Genomic DNA, 26,881 nt, shown 5'->3' with positions numbered 1-26,881 from the left:
ATGAATGGTCCCTTCAGCAAAGTATGAGAGTTGTAACTCTTCTTTTCTTCTAGGGAGTCTTTTCAACTTAGTTTTATAACATTTTGTTTACTTGAGAAATCTATACAAATGATGTGGTTAATATACACTTTTTTTCTGGATTTGTAAGTGAAAGAATTGTTACTGTTATAGCAGCAAAGTCACATACTAAACATAGCAAATAATGTACATGATGAGGATCACAACATAATTTATGTGGATAAATATGTACAATTTCTTATTTTGGCTTTTAGAAGAGGGAGAGAATCTGGACATATACAAGTAGAGAAGGAAACAAGTAAAAACCAAAGAGACAAAATTATTAAAAATAAATTTGAAAGCCCACTTCCAGTCCTTTCTAAATTCTTGTTAGCAAATAAGTATTGCCTGAGAAGAATTTCTGGAAGCCCAATATAGCTTAATATATCAAAAATACCAGCACCAGGACTTAGGGCTTTGAGAATTCTTTTCCTCCAGTTTTCTTGAGATATAATTGACATATGACCTTACATTAGCTTAAGGTATACAACGTAATGGTTTGATATATGTATATATTGCAAACTGATTTCTACAATAAATTTACTTAACGTCAGTCACCTCATTTAGTTACAGGTTTTTTTCTTGTCAAGAGAACTTTTAAAATTAGAAAGTAGAAAAATTAGAAAATAGAGATATAAGAATATGAAAAAAACAATAAAAATAAGAATATATTCACCCAAAAACCTGCATACAGATGTTTACAGGAGCTTAATTCATAATTCCAACACTTGCAACCAATTAAGATGTCTTTCAGTAGGTGAATGGATAAATAAACTGTGGTACATCCAGATAATGAAATATTATTCAGCACTAAAAAGAAATGAGCTAGCAAATCATAAAAGACATAGAATAAACTTAGATGCATATTACTAAGTGGAGGAAGCCAATCTGAAAAGGCTACACAATGTATGTATGATTCCAGCTATATGACATTCTGGGAAGGACAAAACTATGAAGACAGTAAAGATCAGGGGTTTGGGGGAAGAGGGGAATGAATAGGTGGAGCACATAGGAATTTTAGGGCACTGAAACTATTCTATAAGACACTTAAATGGCAGATACATAGCCTGCATTTGTCCAAACCCAGAATGTACAACACCAAGAATAAACCCTAATGTAAACTATGGATTTGGGGATGATAACAATCTGTCAAAGTAGGTTCAGATATTGTAATAAATGTACCATTCTGGAGCCTGGTTTTGATAGTAAAGAAAGTTATGCCTGCGTAGAGGGTATATGGGAGCTCTCTATGCTCAATTTTGTTATAACCCTAAAACTGCTTTAAAATTTTTTGCTATAACCCTAAACTGCTTTAAAATTAAAAAAAAATTTTAATCCATTTTTTTTTTTTAATAAGGGAAAAGAGTAAAGAAAAAAAAGTCAATAAATCCCAACAAGTTTTAAACATTTTGGTGTATAATCCTCTGAGCCTGAGAATTTTTTGTTGTACCTGACAAATCTTTCAAAATACTGGCTTTCTTTTCCACTGATATGAATCAAGAAAGAAATCTGTTCACCATGCTTTGAAAGATGTTATTAAGGTGGTGCTTCTCAAACTATACTGTATACAAATTATTAGATTTAGTTGAAATGCATGTTCTGATTAGTAGGTCTGGGGTGGGACCTAAGAGTCTGTATTTCTAACAAGCTCTTTCCTTAGTCTACACTTTGCTGGGCTTCCCAGGTGGAGCAGTGGTTTGATCCCAGGTCAGGAAGAGCTCCTAGACTAGGAAATGGCAACTCACTCCAATATTCTTGCCTGGAAAATTCCATGAACAGAGGAGCCTGGTGGGCTATAATCCATGGGTTGCAAAGAATCAGACCCAGTTGAGCAGGCATGCACTCTCTGTACTGGCACTAGACCTTGCACAACAAGGTTCTAGAGCTTAAAGAAAAATATTCTTATTTTTCTACTTTTGATAGAGTCATTTGCTGCTACTGCTAAGTCACTTCAGTCGTGTCCGACTCTGTGCGACCCCATAGACGGTAGCCCATCAGGCTCCGCCTTCCCTGGGATTCTCCAGGCAAGAATACTGGAGTGGATTGCCATTTCCTTCTCCAGTGCATGAAAGGGAAAAGTGAAAGTGAAGTCGCTCAGTCGTGTCCGACTCTTAGCGACGCCATGGACTGTAGCCTACCAGGCTCCTCCGTCCATGGGATTTTCCAGGCAAGAGTACTGGAGTGGGGTGCCATTGCCTTCTCCGAGAGTCATTTGACACTGTGGAATTTTTGTATTCTGTGAACTACAAATTTAACTGCTTTCAAAACACTCAACACTGCTGATTATTAAAGAAATGCAAATCAAAACTACAATGAGGTATCACCTCACACTAGTCAGAATGGCCATCATCAAAAAGCGTACAAATAATAGACTTCCCTGGCAGTCAAGTGGTTAAGACTGAGCTTCCACTACAGGGGATGCAAGTTCGATCCCTGGTCAGGGAACTAAGATTCCACATGCTGTGTGGCCAAATAATAATAATAATAATTAATTAAAAAATAAAAGCTACAGAGTGTGTAGGGAATACTCCTACACTGTTGGTGGACATGTAAATTGGTGCAGCTACTATGGAAAATCAGTATGAAGGTTTCTTAAAAAACTAAAAATATTTCCAAAGGGGAAGAAGGAAGGGTGGGCAGGGATAAAAAAAAAAAAAAAACAGCAATCCCAATTCTAGGCACATATCCAGAAAAGATGGAAACTCGAATTCAAAACTAATTCAAAAAGATACATGCACCCCCAATGGCACTATTTGCAATTATCAAGACATGCAAGCAACCTAAGAGTCCATCAACAGAGAAATGGATAAAAAAGATCAGGGGTGTGTGTGTATATATATACATACATACAATGGACTATTGCTGCCGCTGCTGCTAAGTCGCGTCAGTCGTGTCGGACTCTGTGCGACCCCATAGACGGCAGCCCACCAGGCTCCCCCGTCCCTGGGATTCTCCAGGCAAGAGTACTGGAGTGGGTTGCCATTTCCTTCTCCAGGGCATGAAAGTGAAAAGTGAAAGTGGAGTCGCTCAGTCGAGTCCGACTCAGTGACCCCATGGACTGCAGCCAGCCAGGCTCCTCTGTCCATGGGATTTTCCAGGCAAGAGTACTGGAGTGGGGTGCCATTGCCTTCTCCGCAATGGACTATTACTTGGCTGTAAAACAGAATGGAATATTGCCATTTGCAGTAACATGGATAGACCTAGAGATTATCATACTCAGTGAAGTAAGCCAGACAGAAAAAGACAAACATTAACACTTCTATGTTGAATCTAAAAAAGAATACAAATGACCTTATTTACAAAACAGAAACAGACTCCTCACAGAGAACAAACTTTGGTTAGCAAAGGGGAAGTGAGGGGCGGGAGGGAATAAATTAAGAATATGGGATTAACAGATACACACTACTATATGTAAAGTAGGTAAACAAGGATTTACTGTATAGCACAGAGAACTATATTCAATATCTTATAATAATCCATAATGGAAAAGAATCAGAAAAAATACGCGAAAGTGAAGTCGCTCAGTCCTTTCCGACTCTTTGCGACCCTATGGACTGTAGCTCGCCAGGCTCCTCTGTCCATGGGATTTTCCAGGCAAGAGTACTGGAGTGGGTTGCCATTTCCTTCTCCAGAAGATCTTCCCAACCCAGGGATCAAACTCGGGTGTTCCGCATTATAGGCAGACGCTTTACCATCTGAGCCACCAGGGAAGCTATAATGAAAACGAATCAGAAAAAATATGTAAACTGAATCATTTTGCTGTAAACCTGTAACTAATGCAACATTAGAAATCAACTATACTTCAATAAAAAAAGAAAACCACTACTGGTAGTGAAAAAAAAAGTTGGAGGTGAGTAGTGGTATGTCAGAAAGAAAATATGATGTAGAAAACGATTAAGAGATTAAATATGGTAAGAACAATTAAACTGTTGTAGATGCTCTATAAATATTTGACATGAATTAAATCTAGCATAGTATGAATATAATTTCCTTTCAAAACCACTGCTTCTGCCTTTACCTTGCATGTAATTATTGTCACTTTGGAATTGTCACAATCACAACTCTCCTCTTCACTAAGGTGTTTTACAACTTCCAACATTTAACTCATTAAACATTCTGTCTATCAAGCAGAACAAACAAAAAAACCCTAATTGCTTCCAAATGTTTTTCTGATATTTCAATTCCTAGGGTCTCCGATTAAGGAAAATCTTAAATCATCGGTGATGTAGGACTAGATAAAACCTTGGCGAAAAACTAGGACAGGAGAAGCAAAAGGCGGAACCTAAAGTGAGAGGAAAGCAAGAACTGAAGACGCGGAGGAGGGAGGGATTTCAAAAGTGGACGCGAGCCGGTTGCGTTTACCGGAAGGACCGGAAGAACTCGAGAGTTGTCTCTGCACCATGGCGGGTCCCATCAGCTTAAGAGAGCTTCTAATGGGCGCTTCAGCCTGGACAAGCTCTGAGAGTCCCGAGGGGTCCCCTACAGAGGGTGGTGGGAGCGCGGCTGGCGGGCCGGAGCCTTCTTGGCGGGAGGATGAGATCTGCGTGGTGGGAATCTTCGGCAAAACGGCTCTGCGCCTGAATTCCGAGAAGTTTTCACTTGTGAACACGGTGTGCGACCGACAGGTCTTTCCCCTCTTTCGCTACCAAGATCCTGGAGATTCGGGGCCTGGAGTCAGGACCGAGGCTGGGGCCGCCGGGGAGGCTGGCGGAGCCGGGGACCCTGGGGCCGGGGCCGGGGCCGGGGCCGGGGATCCAGTTCGGGGAGATGTAACTGCTGCGGAAGGCAACAGAACTGAGCCAGGTTCCCAGGATTACAGCCTTCTGCAAGCCTATTACAACCAGGAAAGCAAAGTTCTGTACCTCCTTCTTACTTCCATCTGTGACAATTCCCAGCTTCTGCGGGCTTGTCGGGCCCTTCAGAGCGGGGAAGCTGGAGGTGGCCTCTCTTTACCTCATGCAGAAGCGCACGAGTTCTGGAAGCATCAAGAGAAGGTGCAGTGCCTCAGTCTGCTTTACCTTTTCTCCGTCTGTCACATCCTGCTTCTGGTCCATCCCACTTGTTCCTTTGACATCACTTATGATCGAGTATTCAGAGCCCTGGATGGACTGAGGCAGAAAGTACTGCCCCTTCTCAAAACAGCCATTAAGGATTGTCCAGTTGGTAAAGACTGGAAGCTAAACTGCCGACCTTGCCCACCTAGACTCCTTTTCCTTTTTCAACTCAATGGAGCACTCAAGGTAGAACCCCCTCGGAACCAAGACCCAGCTCATCCAGATAAGCCCAAGAAGCATTCTCCCAAAAGGAGACTGCAGCATGCCCTGGAGGACCAAATCTATAGAATCTTCCGGAAGAGTCGTGTCTTGACTAATCAGAGTATCAACTGCCTCTTTACTGTACCTGCCAATCAAGCTTTTGTGTACATAGTTCCCGGAAGCCAGGAGGAGGATCCAGTAGGCATGTTGCTGGACCAACTTAAGAGTCATTGTACTGTGAAAGACCCTGAATCTTTGTTGGTCCCTGCACCCCTTTCTGGGTCCAGGCGATACCAGGTGATGAGGCAGCACAGCAGACAACAGCTTACTTTCCACACTGACACGAGCAGTTCCAGTTCTTCAGGGCAGCTAGTGGATTTCACTCTTCGAGAGTTCCTGTGGCAGCATGTAGAGCTAGTACTAAGCAAGAAAGGTTTTGATGACAGTGTGGGCAGGAACCCACAGCCTTCCCATTTTGAACTTCCTACTTATCAGAAGTGGATCTCAGCAGCTTCAAAACTGTATGAAGTAGCTATTGATGGGAAAGAGGATGACCCAGGATCTCCCACTGGGGAGTTAACATCTAAGATTTTAAGCAGTATTAAAGTCTTGGAAGGGTTTTTGGATATTGACACAAAATTCTCAGAGAACCGTTGCCAAAAAGCTTTACCGATGGCCCATAGTGCCTACCAGTCAAATTTGCCTCATAATTACACAATGACTGTTCACAAGAATCAGCTTGCCCAGGCTCTTCGAGTGTACAGCCAACATGCTAGGGGTCCAGCCTTTCACAAATATGCCATGCAGTTACACGAGGACTGCTACAAGTTTTGGAGCAATGGCCATCAGCTCTGTGAGGAGAGGAGTTTAACTGATCAACACTGTGTACATAAATTTCACTCCTTACCTAAATCAGGTAGCTAAAGTTTTCTTAGCATTTCAGAATCAAAATTTGGGGCTGTGTTTGTATTCTTGTTTTCAGTTTGTTCCCTATGTATTGACGTGTTAAAAAGAGCCCTACAGAAATTTAGGTATATCAGACTTAAGTTTCCTCACCTGCTGGAAAAAGAAAAATCAGCTATGACTACTAATTACATTCTTGTATTTAAAGAATGAACCCTAGGGTATTAGTAAATGAGAACTGTTAAATAATACAGAGTTTCAGAATTTCTTATTAATGTTTTTACCTTGGAACTTTTGTTTAACTAAATGAACAGAATGAGATGTATGGTCACTATGATGATGATAAACTTTACTTAGAAATTCTAGAAGTTTATATTTAAAGTATGTTTTATTTCCATATGTTTTCACTTGCTTCTTCTGTTAGGTGTGTTTAATCAAGTGTTTGTGGGTTTTTTTCCCTCCTCATTTCCAAAGAACTCTTTGGAGAAATTGGAGGGTTAGGTACAATTGAATGCAGAATAAATGTGGGTCTGCATTGTGTGTAAAATGAATAGTGACTTATATTTTGCAGGAGAAAAGCCAGAGGCTGATAGAAATCCTCCTGTGCTGTATCACAATAGCCGAGCTCGATCCACTGGTGCCTGTAACTGTGGAAGGAAACAGGCACCCCGAGATGATCCCTTTGATATCAAGGCAGCTAACTATGACTTTTATCAGGTAGATTCTGCATTTTTTTCTTCCTCCTCTCTCTCTCTCTCTCTTTTGCTAACTACCATCTGAGTAAAAATGTATCTTTTCAGAAGCAAAATGTCTATTAATAGATAAGTCAGTGCCACTTGCAGTGTGATATGTGACGAGAAAATTCTTTAAATATGTACTTATTTGCTTACCCATTAACTGTTGATTCTTGCTTTTTAGTGTGAAGAACGTGTTGTTTTCTGTTATTTATTTTTGGCTGCCCTGGTCTTCGTTGCTTTGTGCGGGCTTTCTCTAGTTGCAGCGAGTGGCTGCTACGGTTCGTTGTGGTGCTCGGGCTTCTCATTGCGGTGGCTTCCCTTGTTGGGGTGCACAGGCTCTGGGCACACAGGCTTCAGTAACTGCAGCACACGGACTCAGTAGTTGTGGCACACGGACTCAGTAGTTATGACACATGGGCTTAGATGCTCCACGGCATGTGGAATCTTCCCAGACCAGGGATTGAACCCATATCCCCTGCATTGGCAGGCAGATTCTTATCCACTGTGCCACCAGGGAAGTCCAAGAATGTTTGCTTTCAATGAAAGGTTCACAGGATTTTTTTGGTTTTTTCCTTCCTCCATAGCTTCTGGAAGAAAAATGTTGTGGAAAATTGGATCACATCAATTTCCCAGTATTTGAACCAAGTACTCCAGATCCTGCTCCTGCCAAAAATGAATCGTCTCCTGCTCCCCCAGATGCAGACGCTGATAAACTTAAAGATAAAGAACCTCAAACCCAAGGAGAGAGCACAAGCCTGAGTTTAGCTTTGAGTTTAGGCCAATCCACCGATAGTTTAGGTACCTATCCAGCTGATCCACAAGCAGGAGGAGATAATCCAGAAGTTCATGGTCAAGGTGAAGTGAAAACTGAGAAGAGACCAAACTTGGTTGATCGGCAGGCATCCACAGTTGAATATCTCCCAGGCATGCTTCATTCAAATTGCCCCAAAGGTCTCCTACCCAAATTCTCCAGCTGGTCTTTGGTTAAACTAGGCCCTGCTAAGTCTTACAACTTTCATACTGGTTTGGACCAACAGGGCTTCATTCCAGGAACAAACTATCTTATGCCTTGGGACATTGTCATCAGGACTAGAGCTGAAGATGAAGGAGACTTAGACACGAATTCTTGGCCTGCTCCAAATAAGGCTGTTCCTGGTAAGAGAAGTGCAGTTGTCATGGGCAGAGGAAGACGGCGAGATGACATAGCGCGAGCATTTGTGGGCTTTGAATACGAAGACTCTCGAGGTCGAAGATTTATGTGCTCAGGACCTGACAAAGTAATGAAAGTAATGGGAAGTGGACCCAAAGAATCAGCTTTAAAAGCCCTGAATAGTGATATGCCCTTGTATATTCTGTCATCCTCTCAGGGTAGAGGGCTAAAACCACATTATGCTCAACTTATGAGGCTTTTTGTTGTGGTTCCTGATGCTCCTTTGCAGATAATCTTAATGCCTCAGGTAAGAAATACAACTCTTTGTGTCGTTAGACAATCATGTTTGTTGTTTGTTTCAATTGTTTGAAAATAAAAGTACAGGGTATCAAACTAATTCAACAGGTCTTAATTTTAAATACCTCTTAATTAATAACTACTTTCTGTTTCTTAAAAAATAAATGGTAGGTGTGTTAATCAGTTCACACCATCAATTCACATCATTTAGTTAGAGGCAGAACTTGAAACTAAAAATCTGTAGAAAAGCAGGATAAGATTTGAGATTATTTAACGTAATATCAGATATGATTGAAGTTAGGTGTGTACCTGCTTATGTGCTCTTTGAACCTATCCTTGGTTTAGGCACTTAACCTTTCAGGTGTCTTTTTCTTTTTTCTAAGATAAGATTATTTTCCTTTTTTAATTTTTTTATTTAGCTGCATGGGGTCTTGGTGGTGGTGCACAGTCTTTCTAGTTGCAGTGCAGGGGTTTAATTGCCCCATGGCATGTGGGACCTTAGTTCCCCAACGAAGGCTGCAACCCTCATCCCCTGCTTTGCAGGGCAGATTCTTAACCACTGGACCACCAGAAAAGTCCCTTTCAGGTGTTTCTTATTGAAAAATGTTAAAATAATCATATAACCTGTGTTTTTCAGGTTCAGCCAGGCCCACCACCATGTCCAGTATTCTACCCAGAAAAGCAAGAAATCACTCTCCCACCTGATGGCCTCTGGGTTTTGAGGTTTCCTTATGCCTACGTGACTGAGAGAGGACCTTGTTTCCCTCCGAAGGAAAACGTGCAGCTGATGAGTTACAAGGTGCTCCGTGGGGTTCTTAAAGCAGTAACACAATAAGTGTTTTCCAGCCAGTACGGTCCTGAACTTGAGCTGGGTTTTGGTTTTGGTGTGTACAGGATCTTTTTTGGTGTGTAATACTGTGTTTTCTTGAGCCCAAAATATGTTTTGGTTACAGAAGTTCAGTATTTGGACAGTAATTATTCCACTGTTTTGTGATATTGTTGATATTTATTGTAAATGGGGGTATAACTTCTTAATAAACATTGTTTATTCTAGAAAAGGACATAAAATACATGATTGATACCTCTGTTTTCTCGTTTCTGTTTTACTGTCCATAATAAAAAATATTTCTATTGTAGCTGAAGGTTGCATTATCATGTTGAGCCAGAGGTTTTTTGGTTTTTTATTTTTTTTTAACTGAAATGATGTTTTAGCTAAGATTTTCCTTAAAACACTGCTCCTGATATTATATTCAGAACAAGATGATCCAGTGGGTTATCTGGTAATTGTATGAGTACTTAATTGCAAAAAATGCCCTACATTGTTTGGCTCATAGTTTTGGTATCTGAATTACATTGCTTTGTTCTCACCATTTTATTCTTGGACTGATGAGATACCATATTTTTAAAAATTTTTTATTTGTTTTATTTATTTATTTTTGGCTGTGCTGGACTTTTTTAGTGCTTTTGCCAGAGCTTTCTCTCGTTGTGGCGAGGTGAGGCAACTCTTCCTTGCAGTGGCTTCTTTTGTTGTGGAGCACAGGCTCTAGGCCTGTGGGCTTTAGTAGTTGTGGCTTGTGGGCTCAGTATTTGCAGCTCTTGGGCTCCAGAACATGGGCTTAATGGTTGTAGCGCACGGGCTTAGTTGCTCAGTGACATGGGATTTTCCCCGACCAGGGATCAAACTAGTGTCCCCTGCGCTGACAGATGAATTCTTATCCACTGCGCCACCAGGGAAGTCTGAGATACCATGTTTTAAATAACTAAAACTTATTTATGCAAGATATTAGTACACATTTTATTCATTGAAAATTGCTATACTCTGAAACAGTGTGCTAAGTTATATGAATTCCATCAGTTCATATCAATATTAAATTTCACCATCAAAATAATGACACTGACATATCACTAATTAGCTAAGTTGTGCAAAATAAGTTAATATACCAAAATTCTAGTGTAACTGATTATATTTTCCTAGACACGTTGGTTTTGAAATGCTGAGCAAATAGAATTGAAGATTTTAATATTGTATATGAAATGTAGTATTTGATTAACACATCTTGCTACCAGCATAAAACAGTTACTTAGGTTTTGTTAGAATCTATAGAGAGAAACGTATAACTAGCAGCCAATTTAAAACTGTAATTAATTAGGTGTCTTTTTATACCTATTTTACTGTAGTTTTGTTAGGAGGAGAATCTGAGCCAATATGAAAGTTAGTCTACATTTTTTCATCCCATCCTAATTTTTCATCCTTTTCCCTTGTATCATTCATTCTTTTTATATCACTTTTAAAAATCTTAACTGCTGTTGTATTAATTGTAGTTCTTAGTTGTTGCATTTGAGAAATAAAGCTAGATTGTTCTGTAAGTAAGTAAGTGTTAGTTGCTCTGTCGTGTCCGACTCTTTGCAACCCCATGGATTGTAACCTGCCAGGCTCCTCTGTCCATGGAATTCTTCAGACAAGAATACAGGAGTGGGTAGCCATTCCCTTCCCTAGGGTATCTTCCCAACCCAGGGATCGAACCCAGATGTCCTCATTGCAGGCAGATTCTTTGCCATCTGAACCACCAGGGAAGCCCATCCTTCTAAGACTTGACTTAGAGGCTATTAAAAAAAAGACTTTTACTTAGGTTGTGTAAATTTGTTGGTCAAAGGAACTGAAAAAAGTAGTTTATGAGAACAAATAGGTTTCAGAAGAGTAAACCTGTGACTTTTTGCTTTGTTTCCTTTCTGATTACACTGAACATACTGCTTAAATTAGAAAGTGATTTTCCTTGATTACATGTGGTTACAGAGACAACCCTAATTTGAATTTCTGTAGCATTTTTAAATACAAATCTTTATTTAAAGTATTTACAATCTTGTGTTAGTTTCTGGTGTACAGCAAAGTGATTCAGTTATATGTGTGTGTATATATGTATATCAATATACGTATATTCTTTTTTGTATTCTTTACATTATGGTTTATTATAGAATATTGAATATAGTCCTTGGTGGTATGCCTTGTTGTTTATCTGTTGGTTTTTTTTTTTTTTGGCTACACCACAAGGCTTGTGGGATTTTGCTTAGTTCCCTGACCAGGGATTGAACCCCGGCAACTGGTGCAGAGTCCTAACCACTAGACCTCCAGGGAAGCGTCTATCTATTTTATATAGAGTATTTTGTACCTGCTAATTTGAAATTCCTAGTTTATTCCTCTTCTACGCCCTTACCTCTTTGGTAACCATAAAGTTCTTTTCTATATCTGTGAGTCTTATTTCTGTTTTGTAAATAAGTTCTTTTGTATCATGTTATGGATTCCAGTTGTTCATTTCAGTTCAGTTGCTTAGTCCTGTCTCACTCTTTGCGAACCCATGGACTCTTTGTGACCTCATGCAGCACGCCAGGCTTCCCTGTCCATCACCAGCTCTCGGAGCTTGCTCAACTCATGTCCATCAAGTCAGTGATGCCATCCAACCATCTCATCCTCTCTCGTCCCCTTCTCCTCCTGCTTTCAATCTTTCCCAGCATCAGGGTCTTTTCAAATGAGTCAGGTCTTCCCATCAGGGGTCCAAAGTATTGGAGTTTCAGCTTCAGCATCAGTCCTTCCAATGAATATTCAGGTCTGATTTCCTTTAGGATGGACTGGTTGGATCTCCTTGAGGTCCAAAGGACTCTCAAGGGTCCTTTCGAACACCACAGTTCAAAAGCATCGGTTCTTCGGTGTTCAGCTTTCTTTACAGTCCCAATTCTCACATCCATACATGACTACTGGAAAAACCGTAGCTTTGACTAGATGGACCTTTGTCAGCAAAGTGATGTCTCTGCTTTTTAATATGATGTCTAGGTTGGTCATAGCTTTTCTTCCAAGAAGCAAGCGTCTTTTAATTTCATGGCTGCAGTCACCATCTGCAGTGATTTTGGAGCCCCCCAAAATAAAGTCTCTCACTGTTTCCATTGTTTCCCCATCTATTTGCATGAAGTGATGGAACCAGATGCCACGATATTAGTTTTCTGAATGTTGAGTTTTAAGCCAGCTTTTCCACTCTCCTGTTTCACTTTCATCAAGAGACTCTTTCTTTAGTTCTTCTTCACTTTCTGCCATAAGTGTGGTGTCATCTGCATATCTGCAGTTATTGATATTTCTCCCAGCAATCTTGATTCCAGCTTGGGCTTCATCCACCCAGCGTTTCTCATGATGTACTCTGCATATAAGTTAAATATGCAGGGTGACAATATACAGCCTTGTCGCACTCCTTTCCCAATTTGGAACCAGTCTGTTCCATATCCAGTTCTAACTGTTGCTTCCTGACCTGCATGCAGGTTTCTTAAGAGGCAAGTAAGGTGGTCTGGTATTCCCATCTCTTGAAGAATTTTCCGCAGTTTGTTGTAATCCATACAGTCAAAGGCTTTGGCGTAGTCAATAAAGCAGAAATAGATGTTTTTCTGGAACTCTCTTGCTTTTTCGATCATCCAAAGGACATTGGCAATTTAATCTCTGGTTCCTCTGGCTTTTCTAAATCCAGCTTGAACATCTGGAAGTTCACAGTTCACATTACTGTTTAAGCCTGGCTTGGAGAATTTTGAGCGTTACTTTGCCTGTGTGTGAGATGAGTGCAATTGTGCAGTAGTTTGAGCATTCTTTGGCATTGCTTTTCTTTGGGATTGGAATGAAAACTGACCTTTTCCAGTCCTGTGGCCACTGCTGAGTTTTCCAAATTTGCTGGCATATTGAGTGCAGCACTTTTACAGCATCATCTTTTAGGATTTGAAATAGCTCAACTGGAATTCCATCACCTCCACTATCTTTGTTCATAGTGATGCTTCCTAAGGCCCACTTGACTTCACATTCCAGTATATCTGGCTCTAGGTGAGTGATCACACCATCGTGGTTATCTGGGTCACGAAGATCTTTTTTGTATAGTTCTTCTGTGTATTCTTGCCACCTCTTCTTAATACCGTCTGCTTCCTTTAGGTCCATACCATGTCTGTCCTTTGTCCTATTGAGCCCATCTTTCCATGAAATGTTACCTTGTTATCTCTAATATTCTTGAAGAGATCTCTATTCTTTACCATTTTATTGTTTTCCTCAATTTCTTTGCATTGATCACTGAGGAAGGCTTTCTTAGCTCTCCTTGCTCTTCTTTGAAACTCTGCATTCAAATGTATATATCTTTCCTTTTCTCCTCTGCCTTTAGATTCTCTTCTTTTCTCAGCTATTTATAAGGCCTCCTCAGACAACCAGAGAAGGAAATGGCAACCCACTCCAGTATCCTTGCCTGAAGACTCCCATGGACAGAGGAGCTTGGTGGGCTGCTGTCCATGGGGTTGCGCAGAGTCGGACACAACTGAAGCAATTTAGCATGCATGCATGCATTGGAGATGGAAATGGCAGCTCACTCCAGTATTCTTGCCTGGAGAATCCCAGGGACAGGGGAGCCTGGTGGGCTGCCATCTATGGGGTTGTACAGAGTTGGACACGACTGAAGCAACTTAGCAGCCTCAGCCTCAGACAATCATTTTGCCTTTTTGCATTTCTTTTTCTTGGGGATGGTCTTGATTACTGCCTCCTGTACAATGTCACAAATCTCCATCCATAGCTCTTCAGGCACTCTGTCTATCACATCTAATCTCTTGAATCTATTTGTCACTTCCACTGTATAATCGCAAGGGATTTGATTTAGGTCATACCTGAATGGTCTCGTGGTTTTCCCTACTTTCTTCAATTTAAGTCTGAATTTGGCAATAAGGAGTTTATGATCTGAGCCACAGTCAGCTCCTGGTCTTGTTTTTACTGACCATATAGACCTTCTTCATCTTTGGCTGCAAAAAATATAATCAATCTGATTTTGGTATTGACCATCTGGTGATGTCCATGTGTAGGGTCTTCTCTTGTGTTGTTGGAAAAGGGTGTTTGCTATGACCAGTGCGTTCTCTTGACAAAACTCTTAGCCTTTGACCTGCTTCATTTTGTACTCCAAGGCCAAATTTGCCTGTTACTCCAGGTGTCTCTTGACTTCCTACTTTTGCATTCCTGTCCCCTATAATGAAAAGGACATCTTTTTTGGGTATTAGTTCTAGAAGGTCTTGTAGGTCTTCATTAGAACTGTTTGACTTCAGCTTCTTCAGCATTACTGGTTGGGGCATAGAGTTGGATTACTGTGATATTGAATGGTTTGCCTTGGAAACGAACAGAGATCATTCTGTCGTTTTTGAGATTGCATCCAAGTACTGCTTGGAAAGTATTCCATTTGTATGTGATAGTGTGTATAGTGTGAAAGTGAAAGTTGCTCAGTCATGTCCAACTCTTTGTGACCCCATGTACTATATATACAGTCCATGGAATTCTCTAGGCCAGAATGCTGGAGTGGGTAACCTTTCCCTTCTCCAGGGGATCTTCCCAACCCAGGGATCAAACCCAGGTCTCCCACATTGCAGGCAGATTCTTTACCAGCTGAGCCACAAGGGAAGCCTTGTAAAGTGATGTGATATATGGTATTTGTCTTTCTCTTTCACTTAGTAAATATAAGACTTTTATGCTATTTGTACTTATAACTTGCTTATTTGTAGCACTTCTTCATGCTTGTTTTTGTCCATAAATAGGTTTACAGGGTGTTGCCTTAGAAAAATGTGTACTATGCTATCTGTATTGCTTACTACCTTTCTCTTTAGTCATACAAACCTTACTTCAGCAAACTTCAGAAGTGATCATTTTATTAAAGAAATTATATTTCTTCTGTAGCAGCATTTGCATTATCCTTTGCTTAGTAGTTTTTTTGAGATATAAGCAAATCTTTCAGATTGATTCTTTTTTTAAGACTCACTAGGACAGAAGGGCATCCTTTAGCTTATTGTCTGTCTTTTGATGTGTCCTTGAAAAGTTGTATAGGATTCAGATTTTTAGGAAGTAAATCATTTTATTTAAGAGTGCTTACTATTTAAAGGATTACTATGATAAAGCTTATAAAGTAAATTACATTAATCTAATTTTTAAATGGTTTCCCATGTTTGTTTACGTAAAGATTCTCCTGCAGTACTTAAGCAGTGAATGTGTTTCTTAGTTTAAAAAATTAAAGATTAAAAAAGACTATAAAGAAATAGGAAAAAAAATTAGAAAAATGGAACTAGAGAAGTGTGATTCATAACAATAAAATAATAATAATCACTGTGTACTGAATGACTTGTAATAGCTATTTCGTGAATATCTATTCGTTAGGTAACTTAATAAGCATTTTGCATACATTGCCTCTAATCCTCAAAGTATTACAAGATAGATATCATCCATATTATCAGGAAATTAAAACTTGAAGCGATTAAATAATTTTGTTCAAGATCATATACCTAGGGAGTAGCAAAGTCAGAGGACTTTGAAATTTCAAAGTTGAAATTTTGAAATTGAGGACTCTGATTTCAAAGTTGTACTCTTCCTATGTTATGCCTTCATAGAAAACATCACGAGTAAAAACAGCATGTCAGTTTCTCCAACTGAATATTTTGACTCTGGCCTTAAGATTTGTGAATGGGTGAGTTTTTGATGTCAGAAAAATGAGGTATGATCCTCTTCAAACATCTTTAAAAAAAACTAATTTTTTATTTTATTATATACAACTTATTATTTATTATATATTTATATTATTTAAAACTTGTTATTTATTATATATTATGATATAAGTCTACAAGCAGGCTTTCTCTAGTTGTGGCGGACAGGGGCTACTGTCCAGTGCAGTGCACGGACTTCTCTTGTTGTAGAGCACAGGCTTTAGGCCCATGAGCTTCAGTAGTTGCTACATTCAGGCTCAAAAGTTGTGGCTCATGGGCTTAGTTGCTCCAAAGCATGGGGAATCTACCCAGACCAGGGATCAAACCTGTGTCTCCAGCATTGACAGGTGGATTCTTAACCACTGGACCACCAGGAAAATCCTAAACATCTTAATTTATTTTAAGAGTGTAAAACTTGATTCTCTCTAAAACTGTGTTGTGCCTTATACCCTCTTGTACCCTCTCTTGTTCCATATTTTCTTCTGCATAAAACAGCACTATAGTAGATTGAAGCCAAAAGGAATTGTCTTAAGAATTTAAGAAATTCTTACCACTTAAAAGAAATCTGACAGTTTACTTAATCCTTGAATATTATTTTCTCGAGAATGTTAATAATTATTATTTATCACAAAGGGTGGTTATGAGGATTGAAAGAATATACATAAAGCACCTAATAGACAAATTCTTGATAATAATAATTTATCTTAAATTTACTTTTTTAAAGTATCCCATAATTCTAATAGTTTGGGAGTCTTGGTTCGTTTTAGTCCTACCTTTTATAATCAGGTAAACAGTGCCTAGTACACATACTGGGCTTCCCAGGTGGCGCTAGTGGTAAAGAATCCACCTGCCAATGCAGGTAGACGTAAGAGACATGGGTTCAGTCCCTGGGTTGGGAAGATCCCCTGGAGGAGGGCACGGCACCCCACTCCAGTATTCTTGCCTGGAGAATCTTATGGACAGAAGAGCCTGGCGGGCTACAGTCCATGGGGTCACAGGGTCGCCCACACGGAAGTGCCTTAGCACTCGCGCATGTAGTATGTGTGCCTGTGGTTAGCACTAGGACACGCAGCGGCTTTGTAGACTTGGCTTGCACCTTTCCTCTTGTATCTTTCTGTGGTCTTTTTAAAATAGACTTTGGTGTGTTTTTTTAGTTAGTCTGTTTATATAAAGTGAAAGTGTTAGTCGCTTAGTCATGTTAGACTCTTTGCAACCCAATGGACTGTAGCCCGCCAGGCTCCTCTGTCCATGGGATTCTCAGGAAAGAACACTGGAGTGGTTTGCCATTCCCTTCTCCAGGGGATCTTCCCAACCCAGGAATCCAATCCAGGTCTCCTGCTTTATAGGCAGATTCTTTACTGTCTGAGCTATCAGGAAAGCCCTTTATATAAAGCATCCTCTCAAATCCCTTGACCATTTAATTGCCCCTTTTCTGTTCTGTCTCCCACAACTTTGTGCCTGTCCTAAAATGTTTCACTGGTCATAGCAAACGCTTTCTTCCAACAACAGAAGAGATGACTCTACACATGGACATCAGCAGATGTTCAATACCAACATCAGATTGATTATATTATTTGCAGCCGAAGATGGAGAAGCTCTATACGGTCAGCAAAAACAAGACCAGGAGCTGAATGTGGCTCAGATCATGAACTCCTTATTGCCAAATTCAGACTTAAATTGAAGAAAGTAGGGAAAACCACGTAACCATTCAGGTACGACCTAAATCAAATCCCTTGCAATTATACAGTGGAAGTGACAAATAGATTCAAGGGATTAGATCTGATAGACAGAGTACCTAAAGAACTATGGACAGAGGTTCGTGACATTGAACAGGAGACAGGAATCAAGACCATCCCCAAGAAAAAGAAATGCAAAAAGGCACAATGGTTGTCTGAGGAAGCCTTACAAATAGCTGAGAAAAGAAGAGAAGCGAAAGGCAAAGGAGAAAAGGAAAGATATATACGTTTGAATGCAGATTTTCAAAGAATAGCAAGGAGAGGTAAGAAAGCCTTCCTAAGTGAACAATGCAAAGAAATAGAGGAAAACAACAGAATGGGGAAGACTAGAGATCTCTTCAAGAAAATTAGAGATACCAAGGGAACATTTCATGGAAAGATGGACTCAATAAAGGACAGAAATGACAAGGACCTAACAGAAGCTGAAGAGATTAAGAAGAGGTGGCAAGAAAACACAGAAGAACTATACAAAAAAGATCTTCGTGACCCAGACAACCACGATGGTGTGATCACTCACCTAAAGCCAGACATCCTGGAGTGTGAAGTCAAGTGGGCCTTAGGAAGCATCAGTATGAACAAAGGTAGTGGAGGTGATGGAATTCCAGCTGAGCTATTTCAAATCCTAAAAGGTGATGCTATGAAAGTGCTGCACTCAATATGCCAGTAAATTTGGAAAACTCAGCAGTGGCCACAGGACTGGAAAAGGTCAGTTTTCATTCCAATCCCAAAGAAAGGCAATGCCCAAGAATGCTCAAACTACCACACAGTTGCACTCATCTCACACACTAGAAAAGTAATGCTCAAAAATCTCCAAGCGAGGCTTCAATAGTATATGAGCCAAGAACTTCCAGATGTTCAAGCTGGATTTAGAAAAGGGAGAGGAACCAGAGATCAATTGCCAACATCCATTGGATCATAGAAAAAGCAAGAGAGTTCCAGAAAAACATCTGCTTTATTGACTATGCCAAAGCCTTTGACTGTGTGGATCACAACAAACTGTGGAAAATTCTTCAAGAGTTGGGATTACCAGACCACCTTACCTACCTCCTGAGAAATCTGCATGCAGGTCAAGAGACAACATTTATAACCGGACATGGAACAACAGACTGGTTCCAAATTGGGAAAGGGGTACGTTAAGGCTGTATATTGTCACCTTGCTTATTTAACTTATATGCAGAATACATCATGCGAAATGCTGGGCTGGATGAAGCCCAAGCTGGAATCAAGATTGCTGGGAGAAATATCAATAACCTCAGATAAGCAAGTGACACCACCCTTGTGGCAGAATGCGAAGAGGAACTCAAGAGCCTCTTAAAAGTGAAAAAGAGTGAAAAAGCTGGCTTGAAACTCAACATTAAAAAAACTAAGATAGCATCTGGTCACATCACTTCATGGGAAATAGATGGGGAAACAATGGAAACAGTGACAGACTTTTATTTTCTTGGGCTCTAAAATCACTGCAGATGGTGACTGCAGCCATGAAATTAAAAGACACTTGCTCCTTGGAAGAAAAGCTGTGACCAACCTAGACAGCATATTAAAAATCAGAGACATCACTTTGCCGACAAAGTCTGTCTAGTCAAAGCTATGGTTTTTCCAATAGTCATGTATGGATGTGAGACTTGGACTATAAAGAAAGCTCAGTGCCGAAGAATTGATGCTTTTGAACTGTGGTGTTGGAGAAGACTCTTGAGAGTCCCTTGGACAGCAAGGAGATCAAACCAGTCCATCCTGAAGGAAATCAGTCCTGAATGTTCATTGGAAGGACTGATGCTGAAGCTGAAACTCCAATACTTTGGACCCCTGATGGGAAGACCTGACTCATTTGAAAAGACCCTGATGCTGGGAAAGATTGAAGGCGGGAAGAGAAGGGGATGAGATGGTTGGATGGTATCACCGACTCAGTGGACATGAGTTTGAGCAAGCTCTGGGAGTTGGTGATGGACAGGGATGCCTGGTGTGCTGCATTTAATGGGGTCGCGAAGCGTCGGACAGGACTAAGCGACTGAACTGAAGATGTGGCAAGTAGAACTGCACTCAGTTTTTGGAACACTGCCTAATTTTGCACAATTGCCAGCTAATCGTCTGTTTAACTTTTAATACTCTTAATAATGTTTATTGTCCTACACTGGCACAGCAGCTCATTGGGTTGTTGTCTTAAGATAATTTACTCCATTGCCTAACATTGGATCCCATCTGAAGCTTCAGTGTGTTGATTTGTAAAATGGAAGAAGTAACTCCCTTATCTACCTCAAAGAACTGTGGTTCAAACTGTTCAAGAATGCATTAATTGAAATCCTTTACAAACTCTAAACTGTTTTATAAGTATAAGGGATGGTTATTATTCTTGTTCGTAGCCGATAGTATTGATCGAGTCGTCTTTCTAAATACGGTTTAAAGTTTTTCCAAAATCTTTCCATATTGAAAGTAATCCTGTTCATAGGTATAGCAATGGTAATAATTTTCAGCTTGACTAATTATAAGGAAGATTTCTGAATTGTAAATTATATCCTATAGTTCTTTTTTATTCTAGACAGTCGTGAAAGTGAAAGTCACTCAGTTCAGTTCAGTCGCTCAGTCGTGTCCGACTCTTTGCGACCCCATGAATTGCAGCAAGCCAGGCCTCCCTGTCCATCACCAACTCCCGGAGTCCACCCAAACCCATGTCCATCAAGTCGGTTATGCCATCCAACCATCTCACTCAGTCGTGTCCAACTCTTTGCAACCCTATGGACTATATAGTCCATGGAATTCTCTGGGCCAGAATACTGGAGTGGGTAGCCTTTACCTTCTCCAGAGGATCTTCCCAACCCAGGGATCGAACCCAGGTCTCCCGCGTTGCAGGCGGATTCTTTACCAGCTGAGCCACAAGGGGAGCCCAAAATGAAAGCCACTCAGTCCTGTCCAACTCTTTGCGACCCCATGAACTGTACAGTCCATGGAGTTCCCCAGGCCAGAATACTGGAGTGGGTAACTTTTTCCCTTTTCCAACAGATCTTCCCAATCCTGGAATCAAATTGGGGTCTCCTGCATTGCTGGTGGATTCTTTATCAACTGAACTATCAGGGAAGCCCCCCAGAAACTCTTAGAGGACTATGTTACCACAGTTGGCTTGTTACTTCCTTTCTCCTACAAAGTTCTATGTACTTATCTGAGTATTGATTGCCTTCTATCTTTTATTTTTATCCTGGGTATTTTGTCAGCATAAAAGCAAGATTGCCTTGTTTACGTGCATGCTGTTAAGTCTCTTCAGTACTGTCTTACTCTTTGCAATCCTGTGCATTGTGGCCTACCAGGTTCCTCTGTCCATGGGATTTTCCGGGCAAGAATACTGGAGTGGGTTGTCATGCCCTCCTCCAGGGGATCTTCCCGACCCAGAAATCAAACCCATGTCTCTCTACATCTCTTGCATTGTCAGGTGGGCTCTTTGCCATTAGTGCCACCTGGTAAGCCCAAACTAGTTTATAATCCCACTTAAAACAATTTTTGTTTTTGAACATACCTTTGTTGTTTTTGGAAAGGTAATATGTAGTCATTGTATCTGTTATTAAGAATTTTTTTTTAAACAAAGATAAGAATATGTTACCTGAAGTTCCACTGCTTTGCTAGTGTTCTGTTAACCATTGGCAGCATTTTAGTGAATATCCTTCTAAACATTGCATACATACAGGCACCTGTGGATATGTATTCTTTTTTTTTGGTGGTGCCAAGTCATGCAGCTAGTGAGATCTTGGTTCCCCCTCTAGGGGTCTACCCCAGGTCCCTGGCAGTGAGAGTGTGAAGTTCTAATCACTGGACTGCCAGGGAATTCCCTGGATATGTATTCAGTTTTATATAATTGCAATCAGAATATATCTTGTTCTATAATTTACTTTTTTTTTTCACTCTACAGTATGTGGTAGACTTTTTTCCTGTCAATAAATGAAAGTATTATTAATTGATGCATTGTTTTCTCTTATCAAGATTTATATAATCTGTCCTTTATTTAGGTTCTTTTAAATTTAGAATTTCTCTGAATGATGGAATACCATGATGCATACATCTTTTATTAATACTTGTGAAATTTTCTTGGCAGAGTAAACTCTTAGGCCTGGAACTGATGCATCAAGGGATATACACATTTTACATTTTGATGTCTATTGCTAAATTGCCCTGAAGAAATTTGAACCATGCTCTAACCTAGTACTATCAGATTCCCATTGTCAGAGTTGAGAATCCAAATGGCAGTGTGCCATTTGCACACTAGCTGTTTGTTTCAGCAGTTTTCTTATTTAGAATATTACTACACTTTAATTTATCAGTTCCTTTAGAACTTGGGTAAATGCCTTCTGGTCTCAATGATATATGTTCCTAGTCAGTTGCATCTGCTATGTAGAACACTTAATAATTTGGGCAATGCATCTGTAGGTGGGGTTGAAATTACAAGTTAAGGAGTTATTTGACTAGCATGAATGTTCTGTTTACTATACTGCATCCTGGATCTGCTACCTCTGAAATGCTTCAATAGACTCTTTTTAAGTGGGCATTTCCTTAATGTTATCTTCTATAAAGGGCAAGACTATTTTCCAAATCTTTTTATTTTTCAGACGATCAGTACTTTTAGAAGCTCCAGCCCCTTGAACTGAGTTAAGATCGGTGACCTTGTTAAACCAGCACTAGCTGTATTGGCTTGGGCAAACTGCTTAACCTGTCCAGATAGCAGTTTTCTCGTCTCAATGAAACAGGCCAGTGATTTCTGATACTCTTTCTTTTTCAACATTTTCCCCCTATGACAATTGATTTCTTGTGCTCATTTCCTTTCTTGGTTTAAAAGATATCTTATTAATTTTGACTCCCCTTATAAATTTCCATCAAAATATGGCATTCATCTTGGAAGACTTCTCTTACCATATTGGTGCAGTTTTTAAAAATGCCTTTCTTCTGTTACACTTCACTTGTTCTTTCATTAATGTTTCATTGGAAGTATTGGGCCTCCAATAAGGCATATGTTGCTCCTACTTGGTTACTTATTTTGAATAATTCTGTATACTGTCCCCAAATTTGTTGGTAATGTTTTAGAGAAGTGAGAAATGGAATATTTCCTGCCATATCAGTAAAGAAAGGATGTTACAGTCATTGGCAGTTGTAGCCACTGTGGATGGTGAGCTGGTGAGCCCTGAGGGAACTAAGGAAGGAAAGAATACCTCTGTCTAGCAGCCATCAGTCTGCAGCCACTGCATATGGTGAGCCCTGATGAAACTCAGGATGTTTGGAAAACACTGGATACTGGCCCCAGATAGCTGAGGTACATATCAAAGAAATGATTTCAGTGAGCCAGACTCTTGTATCTTCCCATATATATAGAAAGGCACTGAATTCCTTAACTTGGAATATCTGGTTTTCTTCTGAGGTTCAGACTACCTGCCCTTTGTGGCAAAACTTCTGTATTACCTGGCTCCAACCCTCCCCTCCTCAGAGCAATTCTCACAGGGTTACCTCCCAGGCTTGAAGTCTAAAAATTCTTTCCCCTCATCCCCCACGCCCAATAAAACATAACTCTCAACTTTTATGTTGTGAATTTTTTTTAAGTCACAGAAGGAAAGAATTCTATCTTTTGACATAATGCTTTACTTATATAGGATATATATTATATATATACACACACACACTTTTTTTTTTTTACATTGGCTATGCTGTGCAGCTTGCAGAATTGAACCTGGGCTACAGCAATGAAAGCATTGAATCCTAACAAGTAGGCCACCAGGGAACTCTATAGGTTACTTTTAATACTTTCATTTTACTCCCTGAGATCCTCAAAACACTGCTTTGAGGTTCAGTTCAGTTCAGTTCAGTTCAGTCGCTCAGTCGTGTCCGACTCTTTGCGACCCCACGAATCACAGCACGCCAGGCCTCTCTGTCCATCACCAACTCCCGGAGTCTACCCAAACCCATGTCCATCAAGTTGATGATGCCATCCAACCATCTCATCCTCTGTTGTCCCCTTCTCCTCCTGCCCCCAATCCTACTCAGCATTAGGGTCTTTTCCAATGAGTCAACCCTTCGCATGAGGTGGCCAAAGTATTGGAGTTTCAGCTTCAACATCAGTCCTTCCAATGAACACCCAGGATTGATCTCTTTTAGGATGGATTGATTGGATCTCCTTGCAGTCCAAGGGACTCTCAAGAGTCTTCTCCAACGCCACAGTTCAAAAGCATCAATTCTGCGGCGCTCAGCTTTCTTCACAGTCCAACTCTCACATCCATACATGACCATTGGAAAAACCATAGCCTTGACTAGACGGACCTTTGTTGGCAAAGTAATGTCTCTGCTTTTAAATATGCTATCTAGGTTGGCCATAACCTTCCTTCCAAGGAGTAAGCGTCTTTTAATTTCATGGCTGCAATCACCATCAGCAGTGATTTTGGAGCCCAAAAAACTAAAGTCTGACACTGTTTGCACTGTTTCCCCATCTATTTCCCATGAAGTGATGGGACCAAACTAAGATGCCATGATCTTAGTTTTCTGGACGTTGAGCTTTAAGCCAACTTTTTCACTCTCCTCTTTCCCTTTCATCAAGAGGCTCTTTAGTTCTTCTTCACTTTCTGCCATCCGCATATCTGAGGTTATTGATATTTCTCCCGGCAATCTTGATTCCAGCTTGTGTTTCTTCCAGTCCAGCGTTTCTCATGATGTACTCTGCATATAAGTTAAATAAGCAGGGTGACAATATACAGCCTTGATGTACTCCTTTTCCTATTTGGAACCAGTCTGTTGTTCCATGTCCAGTTCTAACCGTTGCTACCTGACCTGCATACAGGTTTCTCAAAAGACAGGTCAGATGGTCTGGTATTCCCATCTCTTTCAGAATTGTCCACAGTTTATTGTGATCCACACAGTCAAAGGCTTTGGCATAGTCAATAAAGCAGAAATAGATGTTTTTCTGGAACTCTCCTGCTTTTTCGATGATCCAGCGGATATTGGCAATTTGATCTCTGGTTTCTCTGCCTTTTCTAAAACCAGCTTGAAGTTAGATATCATTATCCCAAGTTTTATAAATGTGAAACTGAGGCTAAAACTAAGTGACATGCCCAGGGTCACTCAGTTTGTAAATGGTACAGCTGTGTCTAGGTTCTGAGTTCAAAGTTCCATCTGGCTAAGCCGTTGGTGCCTCTATAGTTGAAGGTTAGTCTTAGTTACATACTTTTTTTCCTGGTAGTATTTATCATATACTTGTTGTTTAGTCTCTAAGTCATGTCTGACTCTTTTGTGACCCCATGGACTGTAACCTGCCAGGCTCCTCTGTCAGTGTGATTTTCCAGGCAGGAATACTGGAGTGGGTTGCCATTTCCTCTTCCAGGGGATCTTCCAGACCCAGGGATCGAATCTGAGTCTCCTGTTTGGTGGCAGATTCTTTACCATTGAGCCACCTGGGAAGCCCTAATCCTATACATATGTCTGAACTAATCATAAAATAGTCATCAAATTTAAAGAAAATTGCTGTCAAGTAACATTTTGGAAGAGGGAAACAGAAACATGAGCACAGCTAGTCTATAGGATATAATTTGACAGCCCTAAACAGATACTTTCCCTACTTCCTAACAAAGCTGCTGCTGCTGCTGCTGCTAAGTCGCTTCAGTCGTGTCCGACTCTGTGCGACCCCATAGACGGCAGCCCACCAGGCTCCGCCATCCCTGGGATTCTCCAGGCAAGAATACTGGAGTGGGTTGCCCTTTCCTTCTCCAGTGCATGAACAGGAAAAGTGAAAGTGAAGTCGCTCAGTCATGTCTGACTCTTAGCGACCCCATGGACTGCAGCCTACCAGGCTCCTCCATCCATGGGATTTTCCAGGCAAGAGTACTGGAGTGGTGTGCCATTGCCTTCTCCGGCTAACAAAGCAGTAGTTTTCAACTTGTGAGTTTTCTTAAATTAAAAAAAAAAAAAAATGGAACTTGCAATAACATGTATAAAGATTACGTAAATAAGACAAGGTAGTATGGGCCCAGCGACTGGCTCACAGAACACAGAAACAAACTGATGTAAGGACACCTAATTATTCATATGGGGGAAAAAAATTAAATTCCTACTTCATAACTTTCATCAAAGTCAATTTCAGATGTATCAAGAGCTTAAATGTGAAATGCGATACTTCAAAACATTTCCTTAAAATGTTTTTAATTTTAAGTTTGCTTGTATTTGGAATTTTTTATACTTAGTTCTCTTTCTTCTATAAAGGCTTTATCATTTCTTTGGGTATACTGGTGTTAAGCCAAAAAATAAGACTACTATTGATCTCGGAGAAGCAGTAGTGAGCAGTGGCATGAAGTGAGAGCTTAATTCCCTGCCCAGGAATTGAAACTGGGTAGCCTGGATGAAGACCAGAAATCCTAGCCACCAGACCAGCAAGGGCTAGAGCCTGGAAGCTATGTAGTTCCCTGGCTCTTGTACCCGGTGAAAAATACATTTCTCACGAAGGCAAAAACTCTAAATGCAAGTACGAAGTTTATTTTCAGAGACAGCACAACAACAAATGGGAGAGCACACAGAGGAACAGTTAAGATAGAAGCAAGGCAGAGATGCACACCTGGAAAGGGTGTGGGTGTCCTCCCCAATGAGGAGTGAAGTATAGAGGTGGTTAAGTCATTTTTATAGGACAGTTCCAGGTTTTTGTTTACCTTTGGCCAATTATCTGGTTTCTTTTTCCACACCTGACCTGCCCTAGCACCCTCTCCAACATGTGTATGCCACCTTTTTTCTAAGTTGGATTCCAGCCCAGAGACCTATGTGGGAGCCTTAGGGTCACATATTATGGGGTGGTGCCCCCTTCTTTTTGACCCCCAAGGAGCCTTTCTCCACCTGTGAAATGTCTCCCTTGCACCAAGGATGGGAAATATAGGATATCCTGATCCTTTACTCAAACAAGGTTTAGCCCTTCTCTGTTGCTGCCATGACTATTAAGGTGACACAGGAGACAAAGCCTGGCTATTTACTCTATTTGTGATGTTACTTCCATTTCAGAGGGCAAATGGGAGCCAGTCTATCTCCTTTCTCAGGAAATGCAAACTGGAGGCTAATTTTAAGTGTCCAGCCTGAAGCCCATCTTTTTTTCATCCCAAGAAATGTAAACAGGAGACCAGTTGTAAATACCTAGCCTGGGGCCCATCTACCTCCTGCCTCACTATGATGACAAACTGATGTAAAAGTCTTTTTTCTGCTACTTTTTAAAATCTACTGAAGGCCCTTGTTTTCAAG

General features: G+C 40.5%; 1 protein-coding gene across 1 annotated transcript; it reads left to right on the top strand.

Moving 5' to 3' along the window:
* Positions 1–4,429: 4,429 nt before the first annotated feature.
* Positions 4,430–9,325, top strand: SMG8 (SMG8 nonsense mediated mRNA decay factor). Its single transcript, XM_081585075.1, has 4 exons — positions 4,430–6,228; positions 6,787–6,932; positions 7,537–8,409; positions 9,037–9,325. Exons 1-4 carry the CDS (start codon positions 4,458–4,460, stop codon positions 9,232–9,234), a joined length of 2,988 nt encoding a protein of 995 aa, XP_081441201.1. The 5' UTR covers positions 4,430–4,457; the 3' UTR covers positions 9,235–9,325.
* Positions 9,326–26,881: the final 17,556 nt, after the last annotated feature.

This window comes from Giraffa tippelskirchi, chromosome 3, assembly GCF_054371585.1.
Source record: "Giraffa tippelskirchi isolate mGirTip1 chromosome 3, T2T-mGirTip1v1.2.pri, whole genome shotgun sequence".
NCBI classification, from domain to species: domain Eukaryota; kingdom Metazoa; phylum Chordata; class Mammalia; order Artiodactyla; family Giraffidae; genus Giraffa; species Giraffa tippelskirchi.
The sequence above is the reverse complement of the archived record's forward strand: the minus strand, read 5'-3'. Positions and strand labels throughout refer to the sequence as shown.